This window comes from Carcharodon carcharias, chromosome 12 (assembly GCF_017639515.1).
Source record: "Carcharodon carcharias isolate sCarCar2 chromosome 12, sCarCar2.pri, whole genome shotgun sequence".
Taxonomy (NCBI): Eukaryota; Metazoa; Chordata; class Chondrichthyes; order Lamniformes; family Lamnidae; genus Carcharodon; species Carcharodon carcharias.
Genome location: NC_054478.1, coordinates 82492711 through 82515087, shown reverse-complemented (window position 1 = coordinate 82515087; position 22377 = coordinate 82492711). Strand labels below are relative to the sequence as shown.

Sequence of the window (22377 nt, the reverse complement as noted above, 5' to 3'; positions counted from 1 at the left end):
ATTTGATTCTCCCCAACTTCTGTCGTTTTCGTGAACTTCTGAAGGTAAGACTTGATCAACATGTATAAACTTAATCTTTCCACTAGCAAACATCTTGACCAAATATGTGCGAGGGCCACATATTTTCACGACTCTTCCTGGTAGACATTTCAGCCATTTGTGAACGCGATTCTTCACTCTAGCCTTCTGGACAACTTCAGACTTCTTCCTCTCACTCTACCCTTGTCATGACTCTCTTTCTGTCTTGATTGTTTCTCTTCTACTGATTGTGCTAAATGTGCAAAGAAAACCTCATTCTGAGCAATCTTCTAACAAGCAATTCAGCTAGCATTCTGCCAGTAGTATGAGGTATATTACGATAAGTAAACAGAACATTCATCAGCCTGTGATCCATGACAACTGACATTTCTTCCAATTCATATCTAGTATTTGTTTAGCAAGAGCATTCTTAACAAGTATACTGTGCACTTAGCTTCTTCTTTGGAAGTAGGATGATATGGTGGAACTCTAGTATGTTTTATCCTTTTCATTCTCATGAATTATGCAGATTCTTCTGAACAGAACTGAGGTCTGTTGTCAGATACAGCTTTCTCTGGGAACCCATAAGTAGCAAACATACTATGCAAAATATCTAGAGTTTTGCTAGTTGTTCGATTCATTGGGAACCCCTCAATCCACTTCAATTAGCTATCTATCACAATTAAGTGCTGTTGCCCTTCAAATTCTGTAAAATCTGTGTGCAGCCTCAGCCACATTCTAGCTGGCCATTTCCATAGTTGCAAAGGTGCCGATGGCAGCTTCTTTTCTACAGGTTGACACACTCTACAGTGTTTCATTGAATCTTCTGCGCCTTTATCTAACCCTAGCCACCGAAGATAGCTCCTTGCTAGACTGTTTCTCAAGCTCATCCCCAAGTGTTGATCATGAAGACCACATAGCAACTGTGATCTGTACTTTTCAAGAATTACAACTCTGGCTCCCCGCATAACACAACCTTTATCGACTGATAATTCATTCTTACACCTAAAAAATTTGCCTGATTTCTAAATCTAGTTTCTGTGCTGGCCACCAATTTGCGATATATTTGTACACCCTTGCCAATATGGGGTCCCTATGAGTTGTTCTATCAATTTCATCTGCTGTGACTGGCAATTCATCTACGTGTGAAAGGAAAAATACATCTTCCCTGTTTGGCTGGACATCTGATGGGGATGGTAATCTAGACATCGCATCAGGATTACGAAGATCTTCAGCTCATCTGTACTTAATGTCATACTGATAAGCAGACAAAATCAAAGCCCGTCTCTGCATTCGGGCTACAGCTGAGGTGGGTATTGGAGACTTTGGATTCAAAACAGCTGTCACTTACTTCTGATAAGTTTCGGTCATGAAATTATCCAACATGAGAGATCACAGCATTTATTCCATATGGAGCGGCATCACATGCTAGCCTAATTTCTTTGGACACATTATAATATACCAGCACTGTGCCCTCTGCAAGTTGATTTTTACACAACTTGAATGTTTCATCACACAATTTCACTGAACACTCTTCCTCAAGAGATCATCTAACAGATGCAATAAAGTTACCAAATTTGGTATGAATTTACCATGGTAATTCGCTCAAACTTCATGCTTTTCCAAACTTTGGAGTACCTTTAACAAAAACAGAAAATGATGGAAAAACTGAGCAGGTCTAACAGCATCTGTGGAGAGAAAAACAGATTTAACGTTGCGATTACGTATGACTCTTCTTCAGAGCACCTGGAGCACCTTTTCCAATCTGTCATTAAGGGTCTGCCTGTTTGAAGCTGAAGTAAGTATGTCATCCAAATAGCACACTACTCCATGCATTCCTGGCAAAATTTGGGTTCATCACCCCTTGGAAGATTCCAGGGGCTGAAGAAACACCAAATGACAGCCTATGAAACGGAAGTAGGCTCATATGTATATTGATGATCAAGTATGGCTTAGTCTTATCATCTAACTCAAGTTGCAGATAGGCGTTTGTCAGGTCTAACTTTGAAAAAATCTGGCCTCCTGATTACATTATGATCAGATCCTCCAAGTTTGGCAAAGTATTGGGTGGATTACGTTCCAGTACCTGATTTATAGTTACCTTATAATCCCCACATAGTTTTACACTACCATCTGACTTTAGTATTGCCGCTATGGGAGTAGCCCAATTATTCTGTTCTATCTTAGAGATAATGTTCTCAGTCTCACGTCTTTTCAGTTCTTGCTCCACTTTCTCTCTTAGAGCATTGGGTCCTGGATGCAGCCTGCAGTAAACTGGTCTTGCGTTCCTCTGAACACGTACATTAGACTTGTATCCGTGAATCAGTTTACCAGTTTCACTCGACATCTCAGGGTACTTGTCGATCACATCATCTTGCTTTGTAAATCTTGCTTCAACACTGTAAAGCTCATTCCAATTTAACTTGAGTGTTGCTAACCAGTCTCTTCCTAACAAGGCTAATTTTTCACCTTTCACCACAATGATAGGCAATTTTGCACATTGCTCATAATATGTGACGTAAATTATGGGAATTTTCTGTCCTCCATAACTGGGTAACTGTATTCACAATTTCTCCAGCTGATTTTGACTCAACTTTTCATGATACAATGACTCAGGAATCATGCTGACTGATTGTTGACCTCCATGTTTACAGGAGCTCCATCTAATGCTACTCGGACACAATGCCCTGCGAAATACCACTGGGACATCCATGTGTTTCGGTTCATTTGGATCTCAGTCTCCATCAACCTGCTTCTGGTCGACAACAGTATGACGTGACTGCCATTTCTTCCAGCCAGCAATTTCTCCATTTACCCTATTGTGACATGCCCTGGCAAGATGATCCTTCTTCTTGCAGCTGCAGCACTCTGCCTTCACAAATGTACAATTCTGTATCCATTGTTCACCTGTAACTGGACCTTGCTGTACCACTGCTACTACTAACTGCCATCATTGGGGCCTTCTCCTTACTCATCTGCAGCTCATTTACTTCAGCAGATGACTGACAGTTGTTAACTCTAACTTCTCTCGAGTCACATTCCACCACGTCCATGGACAATGCTGTTTGGTAGGCTATTTCAAAAGTTAACTTTGGCAATGTCATCAACTTACTGCACTTGCCCTCACATTTTAAACCGCAAACCTGTCTCACAGCACTTTCCTTGAAATTCACCAAAATTACAATGAACAGACAGCTGACTTCTTTCCCCAAACCGATAGCTTTCTGCAATCTCCAAAGGCTTGGAGTTGTAGTGCTGTTTAAGCTTACGCAAAATGTCCAATAGTATCATGTCTTTTGGCTTTGCTGGGGTAAGCATTTCATACATTCCTTGGCCTGCTTCAGTCAAAAATATCACCATTTTCCTTTCCCCCACTGCCTGGTTGACAGCTGGATTATCAGGATCTTCGAGGATATTGTTATCCATGAAAAGCGTCTCTAACCTTTTATGATCCCAGCTGATATTACTACTGGATAAGTCAGATCCCAGGGTGGAACCTGGCTTGATAGATCCTAACTTTTATTTTTTATTTAGAAACATGCAAAGTGGCAACTGAACAGAGTCACAGGAGTCAACTGATGAACTTTTAACAATAGAATAAAACATTTATTAAACAAGAAAAGATTAACTATATTACAATACTCCTTCACCCAAAACTATACCTTTACAGATATACACAGATTTGTAAGGATAGCACAAGTTACAAAAGCTAACTTATACCCTATTGTTCACATTAAGTACACAGTCCATGTAAACCAATAGGTGACTTGTGGTCAGACACAGCACACTCTGAAACCAAGTGACAAATGCCACCCCAAACAGATGCTGTGGATCTCTCATCAACTCCTCCAGATGCTTGGCACACCGTGAGCCAACTGGTCTCACTAAACTCCATCTTTCACATGAGGGTTTCCAATCTCTACTCCCGAAGAACCCGCTTTGGAATCTTCTCCAAAGGACACTTTCTGTCAGACTCCTTCCACAAGAGTCCACCTCCAGGGTTTCGAACTCTCCTTTCCCCTGGTTTGCCACATGCATTCAAGTTTTGCTTTCCACGTACTCTCTTTCAAATGCTCAGCCATGCCAACAGAGCACCGCTGCTTCACATGCCCACAGTAAAGAGTTACAGGCATTTGGCTGCCTCCTTGGTTCTTCTGGCTTCTCACAAGCCTATTTTGCTTTAAGTCTGCTTCCTACAGCTTTCTCCCCTAAAACTTGGAGCATTTCTCGGCACCTCACTCTTAACTTCACTTAACAGAACCTTTTCCAGATTCCTGTTCTTCCCCTTTGACTAGAAGACCTTCTAGGGCTTTTCTCTTTTCCTTTTAGAACCTACTCCCTGCAGTTCCCTCTTCTAGTAGACTGCTGACAACTTGGTATGTTCCTTGAGATGCAGAAGTCACTTGATATTCACTGTTACTTTAACTTCAGAGCAACTCATCTAAGATTCTTAGACTTATTTTCCTCAGCAGTCTGCTAGTATGTTATCTAGAGAGAGACTTAAACTGCTCCCTTCATCTTAGAGCAGAATGACCAACTGAGCTCAAACTGCTTTCGGCTTCTTGGTATTTGTGTGGGGCCTCTCTCTCTGGACCCCTGTTGCTAGGCAACAGCACAGTTTTTTTCTACTTTGTGTTTGTTTCAACTCCCCTTCAAGAGTCATAAATCTCATTAAAATGCAGGCATCTTTTAAGTAAAACTAAAACTCAAGTTCTCCTTTTCTTAACACAGAAATACAAATTAAACTTAAAGATATATCTTATTCCTAACACATCCAAATACACATATAGGCCTGAATTTTCAGCTCAGTGGGTGGGCGCAATCGGTGGGCCTGGAATTGGCTGGGAAATGGACTGCCGACTGCGACTGGCCCCCGACTGTGATTTCACGCTGGCTGGCCAATTAACGGCCAGCCAGCATGAAACCTGCGCTGAAAAACTCAATGCTGTTGGAGTGGGGGCGGGAGGAGGGTGGGTGATGACATCAACATGAGCGCAGACGAGTGCCGAAAGAAAGCTCCCTGAAGGCAGAGAGCTGCCTCATGGAGCTGCAGACCCAAAAACCATGAAAAAAGTTTTGAAAATCAGAAATAAAATATCCAAGCATCACTATCAGGCACCTGAACATGAGGATGCTAAAAATGCTGTCCACAGATTTTTATTTTTATCTTATTTAATAACGGAAACCTCATCCCACCCTTGGATGAGGTTTGATGAAAAATGCTGAGGCTGCCTGGCCGATTCCCCCAATCCGCCAACTGGACCAGGCACAAAAAATCGGAGTCAATTGCGCCGTTAATGGGCTTAATTACCCTCTTAATTGCCGGTGGGCGCACTTCCAACTTTTGCACGCGTCCCCCCAGCGAAATATCGCATGAATGAACAATGATGTCGGGGCCCTCACCCGACATGTCACGCGATTTTACGCCCAACCGGGTTGGGCACGAGCCCACCCACAGGCATAAAATTCTGCCCATAAATTACTTAAGCCATCTCTAGTTCCTAACAAACCACTCTACATATGCTCCGAAAGACTCTTGGTCACATCTGTACTCCCACAGACATCCGACAATACCTATTGATGCAGCCAACTTCGAAGGCCAGTCATCTACAGGTACAACACGCTTTAAGCCTATTTCTCACAGAAAGAACACTCACAAGTTCCTCGGCTGGTTAGCTAGAAGCTTCTCCAACCCAAGTTTGTTTCATGATCCATGATCCCATCTCATCCTCAAATTTGTCCTATCTTTACATACTCATGTAGACAACATAGCCATCAGTAACAGAGAACTAGTTTAATCCAGTTTTGCTTTTTACTCTATACCATACATACATAGATAAAAACAAAAAACTGCAGATGCTGGAAATCCAAAACCAAAACAGAATTACCTGGAAAAACTCAGCAGGTCTGGCAGCATCGGCGGAGAAGAACAAAGTTGACATTTCGAGTCCTCATGACCCTTCAACAGAACTAAGTAGAAATAGGAGAGGGGTGTAATATAAGCTGGTTTAAGGTTGGTGGGAGAGAAGTTGGGGGGGGGTGGTTGTAGGGACAAGCAAGCAGTGATAGGAGCAAATAATCAAAAGATGTCACAGACAAAAGAACAAAGAGGTGTTGAAGGTGGTGATATTATCTAAAAGAATGTGCTAATTAAGAATGGATGGCAGGACACACAAGGTACAGCTCTAGTGGGGGTGGGGTGAAATACAACTAAAAGGGCATAAAAGGTATAGATTTAAAAATAATGGAAATAGGGGGAAAAGAAAAATCTATATAAATTATTGGAAAAAAACAGAAGGGAGGGGAAGAAACAGAAAGGGGGTGGGGATGGAGGAGGGAGTTCAAGATCTAAAGTTGTTGAATTCAATATTCAGTCTGGAAGGCTGTAATGTGCCTAGTCGGAAGATGAGGTGCTGTTCCTCCAGTTTGCGTTGAGCTTCACAGGAACAATGCAGTAAGCCAAGGACAGACATGTGGGCAAGAAAGCAGGGTGGAGTGTTAAAATGGCAAGCGACAGGGAGGTCTGGGTCATTCTTTTGGACAGACCGAAGGTGTTCTGCAAAGCGGTCGCCCAGTTTGCGTTTGGTCTCTCCAATGTAGAGGAGATCACATTGGGAGCAACGAATGCAGTAGACTAAGTTGGGGGAAATGCAAGTGAAATGCTGCTTCACTTGAAAGGAGTGTTTGGGCCCTTGGACGGTGAGGAGAGAGGATGTGAAGGGGCAGGTGTTGCATCTTTTGCGTGGGCATGGGGAGGTGCCATAGGTGGGAGTTGAGGAGTAGGGGGTGATGGAGGAGTGGACCAGGGTGTCCCGGAGGGAATGATCCCTGCGAAATGCCGCCGGGGGTGGGGGGGCGGTGAAGGGAAGATGTGTTTGGTGGTGGCATCATGCTGGCGTTGGCGGAAATGGCAGAGGGTGATCCTTTGAATGCGGAGGCTGGTTGGTTGATAAGTGAGGACAAGGGGGACCCTATCATGTTTCTAGGAGGGAGGAGAAAGCGTGAGGGCGGATGCGCGGGAGATGGGCCGGACATGGTTGAGGGCCCTGTCAACGACCGTGGGTGGAAAACCTCAGTTAAGGAACAAGGAGGACATGTCAGAGGATCTTTTTTGAATGTAGCATCATCAGAACAGATGCGACGGAGGCGAAGGAACTGAGAGAATGGGATGGAGTCCTTACAGGAAGCAGGGTGTGAGGAGCTGTGGTCGACGTAGCTGTGGGAGTCGTTAGGCTTGTAATGGATATTGGTGGACAGTCTATCACCAGAAATTGAGACAGAGAGGTCAAGGTAGGGAAGGGAAGTGTCAGAGATGGACCGTGTGAAAATGATAGAGGGGTGGAGATTGGAAGAGGAGATGAGGGATGAGAGGAGATGATTGTTTCCAGGACTGTCACTGACCTCATCTCCTTTGGAGATCTTCCTCCCACTGCTTCCGACCTGATAGTCGCCCAAGCTCGAACGGCCTGCTTCTACCTCTGACACAAAATCCTCAAACAGGACTGTCCCAGCAGGCCGATCACGTCAGCCTGTTCCTGCCCCACGGAACTCATTCCTCATTATCTTGATTCCCTTCTCTCTCCCCTTGTCCAGTCCCTTCCCACCTACATTCGTGATTCCTCTGACACCTTACATCACATCAACAATTTCCAGTTCCCTGGCCCCAACCGCCTCCTCTTCACCATGGACATCCAATCCCTCTACACCTCCATCCCCCACCAGGATGGTCTGAGGGCTCTCAGCTTCTTCCTCGAACAGAGGCCCGAACAATCCCCATCCACCACTATCCTCCGTCTGGGTGAACTTGTTCTCACACTGAACAATTTCTCCTTTAACTTCTGTCACTTCCGCCAAATAAAAGGTGTGGCTATGGGTACCCGCATGGGCCCTAGCTATGCCCGTCTCTTTATGGGGTATGTGGAACATTCCTTGTTCCAGTCTTACTCCGGCCCCCTCCCACAACTCTTTCTCCGGTACATCGATGATTACTTCCGTGCTGCTTCATGCTCTCATCGGGACCTGGAAAAATTTATTAATTTTGCTTCCAATCTCCACCCCTCCATCATTTTCACATGGTCCATCTCTGACACTTCCCTTCCCTTCCTTGACCTCTCTGTCTCAATTTCTGGTGATAGACTGTCCACCAATATCCATTACAAGCCTACCGACTCCCACAGCTACCTCGACTACAGCTCCTCACACCCCGCTTCCTGTAAGGACTCCATCCTATTCTCTCAGTTCCTTCGCCTCCATCGCAACTGTTCTGATGATGCTACCTTCAAAAAATATCCTCTGACATGTCCTCCTTGTTCCTTAACTGAGGTTTTCCACCCACAGTCGTTGACAGGGCCCTCAACCATGTCCGGCCTATCTCCCGCGCATCCGCCCTCACGCCTTCTCCTCCCTCCTAGAAACATGATAGGGTCCCCCTTGTCCTTACTTATCACCCAACCAGCCTCCGCATTCAAAGGATCATCCTCCGCCATTTCCGCCAACTCCAGCATGATGCCACCACCAAACACATCTTCCTTTCACCCCCCCGGCGGCATTCCATAGGGATCATTCCCTCCGAGACACCCTGTCCAATCCTCCATCACCCCCTACTTCTCAACTCCCACCTACGGCACCTGCCCATGCATACGCAAAAGATGCAACACCTGCCCCTTCACATCCTCTCTCCTCACCGTCCAAGGGCCCAAATATTCCTTTCAAATGAAGCAGAATTTCACTTGCATTTCCCCCAACTTAGTCTACTGCATTCGTTGCTCCCAACGCGGTCTCCTCTACATTGGAGAGACCAAACGCAGACTGGGTAACCGCTTTGCAGAACACCTTCGGTCTGTCCGCAAGAATGACCCAGACCTCCCTGTCGCTTAACACTCCACCCTGCTTTCTTGCCCACATGTCTGTCCTTGGCTTGCTGCATTGTTCCAGTGAAGCTCAACATTAACTGGAGGAACAGCACCTCATCTTCCGACTAGGCACATTACAGCCTTCCAGACTGAATATTGAATTCAACAACTTTAGATCTTGAACTCCCTCCTCCATCCCCACCCCCTCTCTGTTTCTTCCCCCTCCCTTCTGTTTTTTTCCAATAATTTATATAGATTTTTCTTTTCCCCCTATTTCCATTATTTTTAAATCTGTACCTTTTAAGCCCTTTTAGTCGTATTTCACCCCATCCCCACTAGAGCTGTACCTTGTGTGTGCTGCCATCCATTCTTAATTAGCACATTCTTTTAGATAATATCACCACCTTCAACACCTCTTTGTTCTTTTGTCTGTGACATCCTTTGATTATCTGCTCCTATCACTGCTTGCTTGTCCCTACAACCACCCCCCCCACTTCTCTCCCCCCAACCCCCCACCTTAAACCAGCTTATATTTCACCCCTCTCCTATTTTTACTTAGTTCTGTTGAAGGGTCATGAGGACTCGAAACGTCAACTTTGTTCTTCTCCGCCGATGCTGCCAGACCTGCTGAGTTTTTCCAGGTAATTCTGTTTTTGTTTACCATACATACATGTGTGGCCACAAGAGGGCGCTGCTAAGGTTGATAAGGAGAACAAATGAATGTAAGCATTTTGAATTTCAAGAAGCCACACAAGAGATTATTATGGAAAATTAGGACTCATGGGATTGGAGGTAATATCTTAGCCAGGATTGAGGATTGCATAGAAATAAGCAGACTATTTGTGGATGGCAGGCTGTAACTAGTGAGTACCACAAGGATTGGTGCTTGGGCCTCAGCTATTTACAATCTGTATCAGTGACTTAAATGAGAGGGCCGAGGGTAACATATACAAGTTTCCTGATGATACAAAGTTAGCTAGGAAAGTAAACTATGAGGAGGCTGCAAAGAGGCTGCTAAGGGATATTGACAGCTTGAGTGAGTGGGCAAAAACAAGGCAGATGGAATATAATGTCAGGAATTGTGAAGTTATCCGCTTTTTTAAGAAAAGTAGAAAAGCAGCATATTTTTTAAATGGTGATATCTGAAATATTTCAACAGTCAGTAGTAATTCACCTCCTGACTCCCCAAAGCCTGTTCATCATCTACAAGTTAGGAGTGTGATGGAATACTCTCCACTTTTGCCTGGATGATTGCATCTACAACAATACTCAAGAAATTCGACACCATCCAGGTCAAAGTAGCCCACTTGATTGGCATTTCATCCCCCATCTTCAGTATTCACTCCCTCCCCCACTGACGTACAGTGGTAGCAATGTGTACAATCTACAAGAGGCACTGCAGCAACTCACCAAGGCTTCTTCCAAACTGTGACCTCTACTATCAAGAAGGACAAAGGTAGCAGATGCATGGGAACACCACCACCTGCAAGTTGCTCTCCATGTCACACACCATCCTGACTTGGAACCATATTGCTGTTGCTTCAGTGTCTGTGTCAAAATCCTGGAACTCCCTTCCTAACAGCACTGTGGATGTACCTATGCTACATGGGCTGCAGCAGTTGAAGAAGGTGGTTCACCATCACCTTCTCAAGAGCCATTAGGGATTGTCAATAAATGTTGGCCAGTGACACCCTACCTGTGAAAGAATGTTCTTTATACATAAATCACAAAGTTTACATGCAGTTACAGAAGGCAGTTAGGAAGGCTAATTGTATGTTCATTTTTATTACTAAGGGATTGGAGTATACGAGTCAAGAAGCCTTACTGCAATTATATAAGGCCTTAGTGAGATCACACCTGTAGTTCCATGTATAGTTTTGGTTTATTTAACAAAGGAAGGATATGCTGGCCCTAGAGAGAGTGCAATGAAGGTTCACTGGGCTGATTCCTGAATGAGAGGATTGTCCAATGAGGAGAGACAGAGTAGACGAGGCCTATATTTCCTGGAATTTATAAGAATGAGAGCTGATCTGAATGAAACATAAAATTCTTAAGGGACTTGACAGGGTAGATGCTGGAAGGATGTTCCCCCAGGTTGGGGAGTCTTGAATTAGAAGTCACAGACTCAGAATAAGAAGTTGGCCATTTAAGACTGAGATGAGGAGAAATTTTTCATTTCAAAATGTTGTGAACCTTTGTAATTGTCTACCCCAGAGGGCCGTTGATGTTCAGTCTTTGAGTATACTTAAGATGCCAATTGATAGTTTCTTGGAGATGAAGGGAATTAACAGATGCGAAGATAGTGGGGGAAGATGGAGTTGATGGCCCGCTCCTTTTTCTAATGTTTATTATCTTATGTTTCAAATATAACCATGAATAGTACATGTGATTGAAACAATTGCCTTAACTTTCAAGATGTTGCCTAACATTTGTGATTATTATAGTTATGCCTGCAGCATGGTCTGCCATGCTGTCACACAGAAGGATGTTGTGTGAAGCAATTATAAAAATGGAACAACAAAATAGGTTTCCTTTTATATTGATACATATTGAATGTAATACAAGAGTAGAATGTATTGAACTGAATATCTGTTTTGTATTGATTTTTAATTTTTTGGATCCTAGATGGTGAGAAGGCAGACATTTCAGTAAATATTTATGAAGATATAAATATTATCACTGGTGCACTTAAATTGTACTTCAGAGATTTGCCCATTCCACTTATCACATATGATGCCTACCCAAAATTTATTGAAGCTGCACGTGAGTATAGATTTAATTTAAATCCAATAGTCATGTTATTGACTTATTTATGTGTATTTAAAATCTATTTATATATTGTTAAAATTGGCATGTCCTGTCATTTGTCAGTAACTTGAGTTTGTAAGTTGCAATTGCCTGTGATGTCTTTAGGTAGAACTCTAATAATGCTTTCAAATACACAGAGTCATATATTTCTCACACATTCCGGTCACACAAGCCTGTGACTATGATTTTCTTCATTTAGAGTTTCTAGAAACCTGCAGTTTCACACGTTGACCACCTAATTGCTCAATACCAGTTTGAAGGAAAGCTGGAACTGATTCCCATCTAAATTATCCATTATGTTCTGTTTACATCTGTTTTCTGATTGTAACAGAGTGAAAATTGGCTCCACTATATGATGCTGCTTTTGTACAAGGTAAATGGGGGGAATGCTCAGACACTATAGTTTTAATATTCCACAATGGACCAGATTTTGTGCTAAAGACATCAAAACTGTCAGCATTCACCATCATTAATTCTCTGAAACTGACAGCAACTTCTGGAGTCCATGCTTGTCAGTTACGTGGAAATTCGGAAGCTGCTATTTTACATTATTAGTTTTGCTGTAAAAACCCTTGAAATACTTAGGCCTTGTTGATGAGGTGTAACTGGATTTTTAACAGCACACTAGTTCATAATTGTTAATGAAAGATCTCTCTGACCCTGGAAAACTAATTTAATTTTGCGTAATGTCACATTTCTCCATTATGATATAAGGCAATCTTATTTTTGAAATAATGGCCTGAATTTTATGCTCCCCTGCCGGCAGGTTTGTAGGCGGGGTGGGGGATTGTAAAATTCCCCAGCCAGGCTTCCTGCTGAGTTCCCACCCGCCCCAATCTCTGCAGTTTTACAGACTTTTAAATTCCAGGTTTTTACTGAATTCAAATTTCACCATTTGCTGCAGTGGGATTTGAACCCAGGATCTCTGGGATACTAGCATGACAGGTGAGGCCTTGGCACCAATTGAGGCCCTTAAGTGGCTAATTATTGACCACTTCAGGGCTGTTTTCCACCCAGCTTCAATTTTCAGGCTTGCAGGAGGAGTTCCCGGGTACAGGGGAAGCCCGAAAGTTTGAATTATCTTCTTAAAATTTTTGTGGGGGCTAAATTGGATGGAAACGGGTACAGAGATTGCAGTACATAATTAATAATGCTGACTGCATTGTTCGTTGGCTGCACACATCAGCTGCTTAAAGCTAGCCTGCACCTGTTAAAGGAAGGTGTTGTGCAGATCTTTCCAGTTGTACAGGAAGTGGATCTGACCTGGGAAATGTAAAGAATGGCGGGAAGGGGAGAGAGAGAGCGAGCTCCAAAGTTTTCAGAAGCTGCACTGGAGGCCTCAGTAGAAGAGGTGGAAATTAGGAGAGATATTCTATATCTGGTGGCTTCCCCTCAGAAACATGCTAAGAAGGCACTGGGAACAGAAAACCCTGAGGATCAATGCCTGGAATAAAGCCCTGATGATCTGGATGCAGTGTCACAAGAGGCTTGCTGACCTCGCATGAGTGATCAAAGTCAGTCAATGCATCTTCAAGTGCCATACCTGTTGGATCACTAGCCTCAGATACTGCTCAAATCACAACAACCACACCACTCGGGACTCTATAAAATTGGACTCATACCCAATATTCATATGTTTCGCTTCAGCCTCACACACTTAACACTTCTACAAGACTCACACCCAAATCTGTCAGCTTACACACACGGTCAGCTATTCAACCATGATGGCCACATCAGCACAATACTTACTGACACACCTCTGTATTACGGTTAAAGTTGACATGCAGCCAAAAGCACGAGTAGCTGGAGGTGGATGAGTACGATTTGATGCCTGAACCCACATGCATGATACAGTGCAAACCTTATTGGGACGCCCATTTCTGAGGCCCTGGCAAGCAACGGGGGTTGAAACCATTGAAGATGACAATATCCTGATACTTAATCCGCCTTCCCAAATCCCATTTCCCCTTCATTCTAGACAGTTTACTGATTTACAAGCTGCAGATGGTGTAAGCATGCACCTCTTGGTTTGGTCCCCTCCCCTTACCACAACCTTACAGTTGTGTTTTCTCCTTTCAGATACCCAAGAAGTCTAATCTGACCAAGCAGTGGAGGAACACCAAGAAGTGAATGATAATGAAGTCACAGCCCAGTCACTTGATTTCACACTTGCAGCCACCAATTCAGATACTGAAACTGCACATATCTTAGAGCATATATCAGAGGTGAAATCTGCAGGTGGTGAGGGAAGAGGCCTGAGTGACTTGCAATCAGGAGCTAAAATAGCTAGCACAGGTACCAGTTCACTAGAGTGCAAGACTATACATGGCGAGGTGCAGAAAATTCAGGCGAGTACTTTGATGGGGTAACCAACAGAAGAACATTGATGGGTATGCACAACAAAATGCTTGGTGTATTGGGAGACTGTCACGGACCATGGAGAGTCCAGCGTCAACTTGTGCAGGGCTATGCAGGCTTGTGCATATCCTTTCCAGCACGGAAATGGTGGCGAACCCTGTTTGCACACTTGTACATGCAGCAACTGATGGCCAATGTCGTAATTTCCGTTGCAGCAGAAGTGGCAGCCACCGAGCATCTGCAGTGTAAGCTCAGACTTTTGCCATCATGACTGTGGATTACAGTGTGTAAAGTTGTTTGCAGATTGTCACAGTAGTTCCTCAATTTGTCCTCCAATGTTTAACTAGGATTGCTGAAGTGCTGCTTCATGGAGCACAAACCTGCTGTCTTATCTCAGGAAGGCAGCCCTGCCACTCCACCTGTGCTTTTGCTATTGTCTGTCAGGCGGCCAGCCAGATTGGTGTTGCCTGTGCTAAGATAGTGCAGTCCACAGCCAGGCCTTTAGGCTCAGAGCTGCTTGAGGGTTATGATTACTGGCATCACACTTGGTTGGATTCTTGAAGGTCAGCCTGGGTTAAAAAAAGTACTGTCTAAGTTGCTTCTTCTCTTGCTTTTCCTCCTCGCTGCTCCTTAGCTGTTCACCATATAGCTGGTGGCAAGGCTGGCCCCTCTTGATGACAAGATTGCGCAGATTGCAGAAGACCACCATGAGTATCGACACCCACTCTGCCCAGTACTGCAGAGCTTTTTAAGAAAGATCCAGAGAGATTAAATGCTGTTTCAACACACCATTGATTTGCTCCATCATATTTTGTATTGCAGCAAGGCTTTCATTTCTGCATGCTGCACACATGTATGTGGATTGCACACTAGAGTCATCCGAAATATCAACAGTTAGGAGTCCTTGTTACCCAGTAGTCAATCTTGGTTTGCCATGGTGATGCCACATAATGAAGACATCATGACAGCTGCCAAGCTACCCAGCATTGACCTGTGTGATTCACTCCCTGCAATCACACATCACATAGACATTGAGGGAGTGGAATTCTTGTTGGCTATGATATAGGGCAGAGCTGACAAGCAGTTCCTGCAAAGCAATATGTATACAGCTAAATGGCACCTTGCGCTATGGGAAAGCCTTAAAACCTACCAAAAATGCAGCTCGTTCTGTTTGTCTCTGGCATTAGAGAATGAAATGTAGTTAGTTCTCATTAAGTAGAGACCTTCGGTGATCTCCCATATGCAACCATGAGCAGCAAACTGGGAGATGTTGCAAATATCTCCAGCTCCAGTCTGGAAGTAGCCAGACACACAATAGTTCATTGCCAGGGTCACCTTCAGATCCACTGGCAATGCTATTCATGAACTGCTGTGAGTTTTCAGTTGTGGCTGCGCAGGCGGCAGATTTCGGTGAGAATGTTCACGATGAAGCTCAGCCATCACACATGTTGTTCCTTGCTGAGGTACAAGTAGAAGAGTTGCTCCCTGACCATCCTAGGTGAATATCGTCTTCAGCTGATAACTCTCCCCTTTCTCCTCCGTCTTTCAATATGTTGTCCTGCTCTGCTTGGCCTCTGTTCATTCTACAACTCATTTTCTATGCCACTACCTCTTAGTGCACCTATGTCGAAGAGCAATTGGTTTGTGCATTATCCTTGAAGTCAGCACCTGACATAGCATTCCCTGTAGATTTTTGTAATTTGAAACAACTGTAAAAAGTACCAAAAACTTATGGAACGCAGCAACAGCAAGAAAAACTTAGCTAAGAACTAACTTGAAAGTAGTTGATAATCCTTTTAAATACTGCTGGTGGGGGTGGGAGGGTGTGTCCTTTCTGCTACTGAACACATGTTCAATTGTACGAGGTTAAGAGAGGTTGTTAGCTGGAGCACTAAGCCCCAAAATGGCAAGTGGTGTCAAATCATTGTTGTACACTGAGTGATGTCATGATCTGCCTGTTCTGTAAACTTTCAGCCAACATTTACTGTGTTGGTGCTAATGCTTTCAACGAAATAGGGTCTGTTATGATATGTCTCACATGTGTTCGGAGGCCATCTTGGAGCTCTAAGGACACTCATAGCACCCAAAAAAAAGGCATTAATGAGCTCAATTTCTTTCCCTTGATGTTTTGATGTTCTGTTGTTTCTATTGCAGAGATTCCAGAACCTGATGAGAGATTAGAGTCAGTTCATGAAGCATTAAAAATGTTGCCACCTGCACACTGTGAAACCTTGAGGTACCTTATGGCTCATTTAAAAAGGTACATCATAACCATTAATATTAACCATTTGTAAGTGAGTGCTATGCAGTTAGCAAATATATTACTTAACTTTTTGATGTAAATATTTTTCTTTTTTTCTTAGAAGCATGTCAATTTATAGAATAGCAAATATAACTTACAGTTCTCTTATTTTACATGTCTATATTTTTGTTCCCTCACACCCCTCACAAAAAATCATGCTATTCCTAGAAGAAGAAGACTGAAGATCTCTTTAATCAGTCTGACAGAAGATAGATGAATGAAAATCACAAAGCGTTAACTGATGTCAAACTAGTTTCCCTTTATTCTATAAACAGTTCAGTTAAGAATAGTGAATTTACTGTGTCAGAAAACCATACTGCAAACATCTGTTGACATTGGAATTCAAATTTTGGTCAATCATTCCACAAGTATTGGGCACGAACATTACTGCTTTTGTGCCACCATTATACGAGGTTTTAAAGAAACCTATTCATAGTCAAAGTTGTTTACTATTTAACAGTTCAGTATTCCAATTCTGAATTGCAATTTAGATTAAGAACTAGTTTGATAAAATAATCCCTTGCCTTCTTGAGTATTTCTTTATATCCAAAGAATGTTCATTTTGCAGGTAATTAACCAGTTTGGTGGTGCTGTTTATTTCAAAAATTGAATTTTAATTGTACAAGACAGTTTGATGTACGGTGGAGGTATTGGATAAGTAACACATTTCGTCATTTAGGACAGGATCTTCTGGTCAGCCTGCGGGGGCGGGCCCAATATGCCGACATGTAAAATGACATGCGATGACGTTGGGTGTGCATCCTGACGTCATCATGATATTTCATTCACAGGCGCGCGCTGGAGTCGGCTGCACGCCTGCTAAAATGTCAAGGGCCTATTCAGGCCATTAAGGGGTTAATTAAAGTACGTAAGAACGGTGCCTGTCCAACCTTAAGGTTGGCAGGCAGGCAAAAAGCCCAAGCAGCCTTCGTGTTTTTCAGGAAACCTCATCCATGGGAGGGATGCGGTTTTCTGAAGCATTTATAAAATAAATAAATAAATTTTCCCACCTTTACAAACATGTCCCAGCTCATGTGACACAGTCACATGAGGGGACATGTTTGAATAAATTTTTCAATCGATTCTTTAATTATTTTCATAACCATTCAATCTCCCTGAGGGAGCTCCGTGCCTCAGGGAGATTTCTGCACGCTTTCACGTGCATGTGCGAAAGAGCACAGGCCCCGACTCTCCCTCCTCCCCCCGCCCGCACAGGTAGCACTGAGCACTACCGGCCGCACATTAAGATGGGCGGGCCTTAATTGGCTTGCCTGCGTAAAATAACGGCGTGTAGCCGATGGCAGGCGGCGATCGGCTCCGCGCCCGCCCCCGTCCAGCCCATCCGCAATAGGAAAAATCCAGGCCTTAATGTAATTAAAAGTAATAGTGTAATCCATTAGAGGAGCAAATGAATATTTTATGACATATTATTCAGAAAAATCAGCCCAATGCTATGTACCACGAACAGACTTGCTGTCATTAGTTTTTCCAAATCATACTAGCAAGTATCTTATCACCACTAAGATATCAAGGTTGCTTCAAAGCAGTACATTAATTAATTCCTTTTTCCACCAGGTAAGTGTATGTTGGGAACAAGTTTGGAAATGAGAATATGTTGAGCTGTTGATGATCAAATGCTTCTTAAAAAAAATGATTCCTCTGCTGCTGATCTTAATAACATCTGTGGAATCAACACCAACAGTAGTTTGCGTTTCCATAGCAACTTTAACATCATAAAACTCTCCTCAGGAACATTGTCAAATAAAAATTCCCAGTTATCCATATAAGGAGATACTAAGACAGATGACCAATGCTTGGTCAAAGAAATAGGTAGGAAAAGAGAGATGTTAAGATTTGGAGAGGTTTAGGGAGAGAATTCCAGTTCTTAGGGCCAGGGCAGCTAAATGCACAGCTGCCAGTGGTGGATTAAAATCACAGATATTCAAGAGGCCAAAATTGGAGGAGTACAGAGATCTTGGAGAGTTGCAGGGTTGCCATAGGTTACAGAGATATGGAGGGGCAAGGGCATGGAGCAAGTTGAAAGGAAAGATGAGAATTTTAAAATCAACATGATGTCAGACTGGGAGGCAGTGTAGATCAGCGAGCTTAGGGGTGATGGGTGAATGCAACGTGGTGCAAGTTGGAATACAGGTAAGAGAGTTTATAATGAGCTCAAGTTTATGTAGGCTAGATGATGGGAGATGGCCAAGAGAGCACTGGAATAGTCAAGACTAGAGGGAACAAAGTTTCAGCAGCAGATGAGCTAACACAAGAGCAGAAACTGGCGAAAATGGAGGTGGAAGTAAGCAATGATGGAGCAGATAGATGGTCAGAAGCTCATCTCAGGGTCAGATACAATACCACGGTTGTGAATGGTCTGGTTCAGCCTTAGACAGTTGTCAGGGAAAGAGATGGAGTTGGTGATAGGGACTGAAGACAATGGTTTTGGCCTTCCCAATAGTTAGTTAAAGGAATTTCCTGCTCATTAAATACTGGATGTTGATTAAGCAATATGACAAATTAGAGACAGTGGAGAGATTGAGAGAGATGGCAGTGAGGTGGAGTTACTGTACATATGGAATATGACATGTTTTCGGATGATGTCACCAAGGACAGCATGAGAAATAAGAAGGGACCGAGGAATAGATCCTTGGGGATACCAGAGTGAATTGTGCAGGAGTAGCAAGAGAAACCATTATAGGTGACTCTCTGGCTACAACTGGATAGATAAGAATTGAAGTAGGCAACTGCAGTCCCACCCAGCTGGATGATGGAGGAGAGATGTTGGAGGAGGATAATTTGGCAAGCCATGTCAAAGGTATAGACAGGTCAAGAAGGATCAGCAGCGATAGATTACTGTGATAACCATCACTTAAAATGTCATTTACCACTCCATAAGGATCTTTTTAGTGCTGTAAAAGGGGCAAAAACCTGATTGGTGGGATTCAATGGGTTCCAGGAAAGATGGGCACGGATTTCAGAGTCAGCAAAACGTTTAAGGAGAGGAAAAGGAGATTGGAGATGGAGCAGTAGTTTTCCAGGATAGAGGTGGTCAAGGGTGTTTTTTTTTTTGAGGAGAGGGGCGATTCAAGAAGATTTGAAGGAGCGGAGAAGGAACTGTTAATATCAGATGTCTTGGAGTTATCAGTAGTTTTGGTGTGAATATTGTCAAGGGAATAGGAGGTGGATCTTGTGGACAAGATGAGCTCAGAGAGGGCATGATGGGTGGTAGGGAGAAACTAAAGAATGATGTGAGTTCAGAGCTGGGGGAGGCGGCCTTAGGGAAAGTTTGACCTGGTGGGTTAGGATAATGGAGGGAAGCAACAAAAACCAGCTGGACAGATGTTCTCAATCTCAGTGACAAAGAAGTCCATGGCCTCCATTAACATGGGGATCAGGGTGGAGGAGACAAGGGAGAGGGCTTTAAGACAACAGATTGTGGTGAAGAATAGGATATTTCAGGATATTCCACTCACTCATTGGAAAATGTTGATTAAAATTTTTGACACCACAATGTTTTATTAGATGACCTTAGATATTCAGGAATGAGTTTTCGTTGAGCTTTCTTTCCTGGCAAACTTATTTGTTAGTTTCAGGGGATTCAATACATTTGCCAAGGGTCCATGGCAGCACACATTTTGCAAAATCTGTTGAATGGAGTAAACTTAGTGAATCAAATGACTTTTCTTGTTTGATATTTTGGGTATCTTGTGTAAATGTATCCCATTTGAGAACTAGACAACATTTAAAAAAGAAAGATGGGAAATGCCTGATTACTCTTTTGGATGGAAATTATCATGTTTAAATGAATGCAATACAATTAGATAACTTTTTAATGGGAGTATTCCTAAAGAAAGAAAAGAAAAGTATTTCTATGCAGAGTGTCTTTAAGCTCTATACAATTTATTTTTGTTTGTGAAGTGCAGCAACTGTAGCCACTTTTCCACATTTTGAGTATCTGATTGGAAAACTGGTCACAATTCAGTTGTAGGATTTGATGACAAAGGTACCAATATATCAAAGTCCATTCATTTTCAAATACTATTTGATTTGAGTTATAATTTCATAGACATTTGCCGAAGTAAATATTACAATTCAGTAGTTTATTAAAATGGATGATTGTTTTTTGCAGGGTAACTCTACATGAGAAGGACAACCTGATGAATGCAGAGAATCTTGGAATTGTTTTTGGACCAACTCTAATGCGAGCCCCAGAACAGGACCCCATGGCAGCCTTAAATGACATACGTTATCAAAGACTATTGGTAGAGATGCTTATCCAAAATGAAGATATTTTATTTTGAAACTGTTGGGATGGGAATTTTAAACAATGGTATGAAGAATGCGTTAGATTATTTTATCCAGGTAGTTACTTCAGTAAGCAGGTTGAAATGACAGCAATCCTTTGTACTTTTTTATAGTGTACTCAGCTCAGACACATCATAATGTAATTTTGAAAACTGAAACCTCTGGGTTGGACTTGGGTTCTTTAATATAAACTAAAGCTACTGCATGATTTGATCCCTGTTTTTGTCAGGGATCTGCGATGGAAATCAGAAATTGTTGCAGTGGCTTTTTTTGGATCATATGAAATGAATTTGCCTCATGTTTATAAATTCTGGGTGTTGATCTGTAATGTAGTAGTTCATAATTCTGGACTAGTAATGAGTCTACAATACAGAATATCAGAATACAATATAATGTTGATATTGCATTTGGTGAAACTTGCCAATGTTTATTTCTGCCTTTTGAACTATGATATAGTTCATCAGAGTTGTGTAAATTTTGCTTATGGACCTCTTTCTATCTGAAACAAAATGTTTTGTATAATATTTCTGTTCAAACTGCATAATCAGTACCAAATACCATCAGGTGGTTATTTACACTTGAAACTCAAAGCCACCCCTGGTTTGTTTCTCGTGTAACTTCTGTTCTTTTACTTTGGCATGCAAGCATTAATTTATTAATATTTACATCTACAATGTATTTTTTAAATCAAAACTTTCCGGTGATACTATTCGGTGATAGTAGCAACATTTGGTGATATTACCGAATATTCATTTAATTGCTGTGATTTAAAGTAAGAATAAATTTCTGGATTACAATGGATCCTGATAGCAGTTGGAAATGATTGAACGTAGGAAAAACTGGCCCCATAGGACTGAACATTTATTTATTTAAAAACTTATAGACAAAGTCAAGGAATACATCAGCTTCTGAGTACAATGCTCATCTGAATCAGTGAATAATGTATACACATAACATTATATTCTGAATTGCTTAAGCCCTGAAAAATATGTTTGTAATTTCTCAAGTTAACTGCAATTAGAAGGAAGGTATTTTGCATAGGTAGTTAAAAATAATATAAGTCTAATGGAAATATATTTCCCTTCTTTAAATTTCTATTTTTTCTCTGTTATTCCTTTGGCTATTTGATTCTGCAGTCACTTATGCACTATCTGTTTTAATAATAAATAATCCTAAAATATCATCCAAACAGGAAAATAAATCATCCACTCAGAGTATAGCCAAGTAAGTGGATAGAGGGATAAAATACAACTGCTAAGTATTTAATATAATTGAGAGAAAAAAAACAAGAACATCTTGGTAGTGCTCCAGAAATTGTGTATTACTAGCACAGAAATTCTCCATGTAGCATTGGATAAAACATTTTAAAGTAATATTATAGAATCTAGGTGCATGTAATATTAGAGTGGGCTTTAGTTTATAGTAAGTGGAAAATAGGTTCTTAATCCAATGTAATCAATTGCAAATGTGGGCCATTACTAGTTTTTGTGTAAAATATAATTTATTTGCCTCATGATCGTTTGGCCTTGGGGATCAAGTATTCATTTCAAATACCACTTTACTACTTTTTTGAAGTATATGTTTGATTGGCAGCTATACTTGTGTGAGCAAACACCAGTTGAATCCAATGAATGGTTGAGCACTTAATGTGGTTATGAGAGACACTTTTTAACATCTTTTGTTCATTTGTACCTTCAAAGGACTTAATGGTGTATATTAAGTTGATGTCCT

General features: G+C 42.1%; 1 protein-coding gene across 1 annotated transcript in view; it reads left to right on the top strand.

The window, feature by feature from the left end:
• LOC121285007 (N-chimaerin) overlaps positions 1 to 20736 on the top strand; it is a 292291-nt gene extending 271555 nt beyond the window's left edge. Inside the window, exons 12-14 of the mRNA XM_041201077.1 lie at positions 11496 to 11633; positions 16191 to 16296; positions 20471 to 20736. Of these exons, the coding sequence (XP_041057011.1) occupies positions 11496 to 11633; positions 16191 to 16296; positions 20471 to 20642 (416 nt within the window). The 3' untranslated portion in view covers positions 20643 to 20736. The remainder of the gene's footprint in view (positions 1 to 11495; positions 11634 to 16190; positions 16297 to 20470) is intronic.
• The last annotated feature ends 1641 nt before the right edge of the window (positions 20737 to 22377 follow it).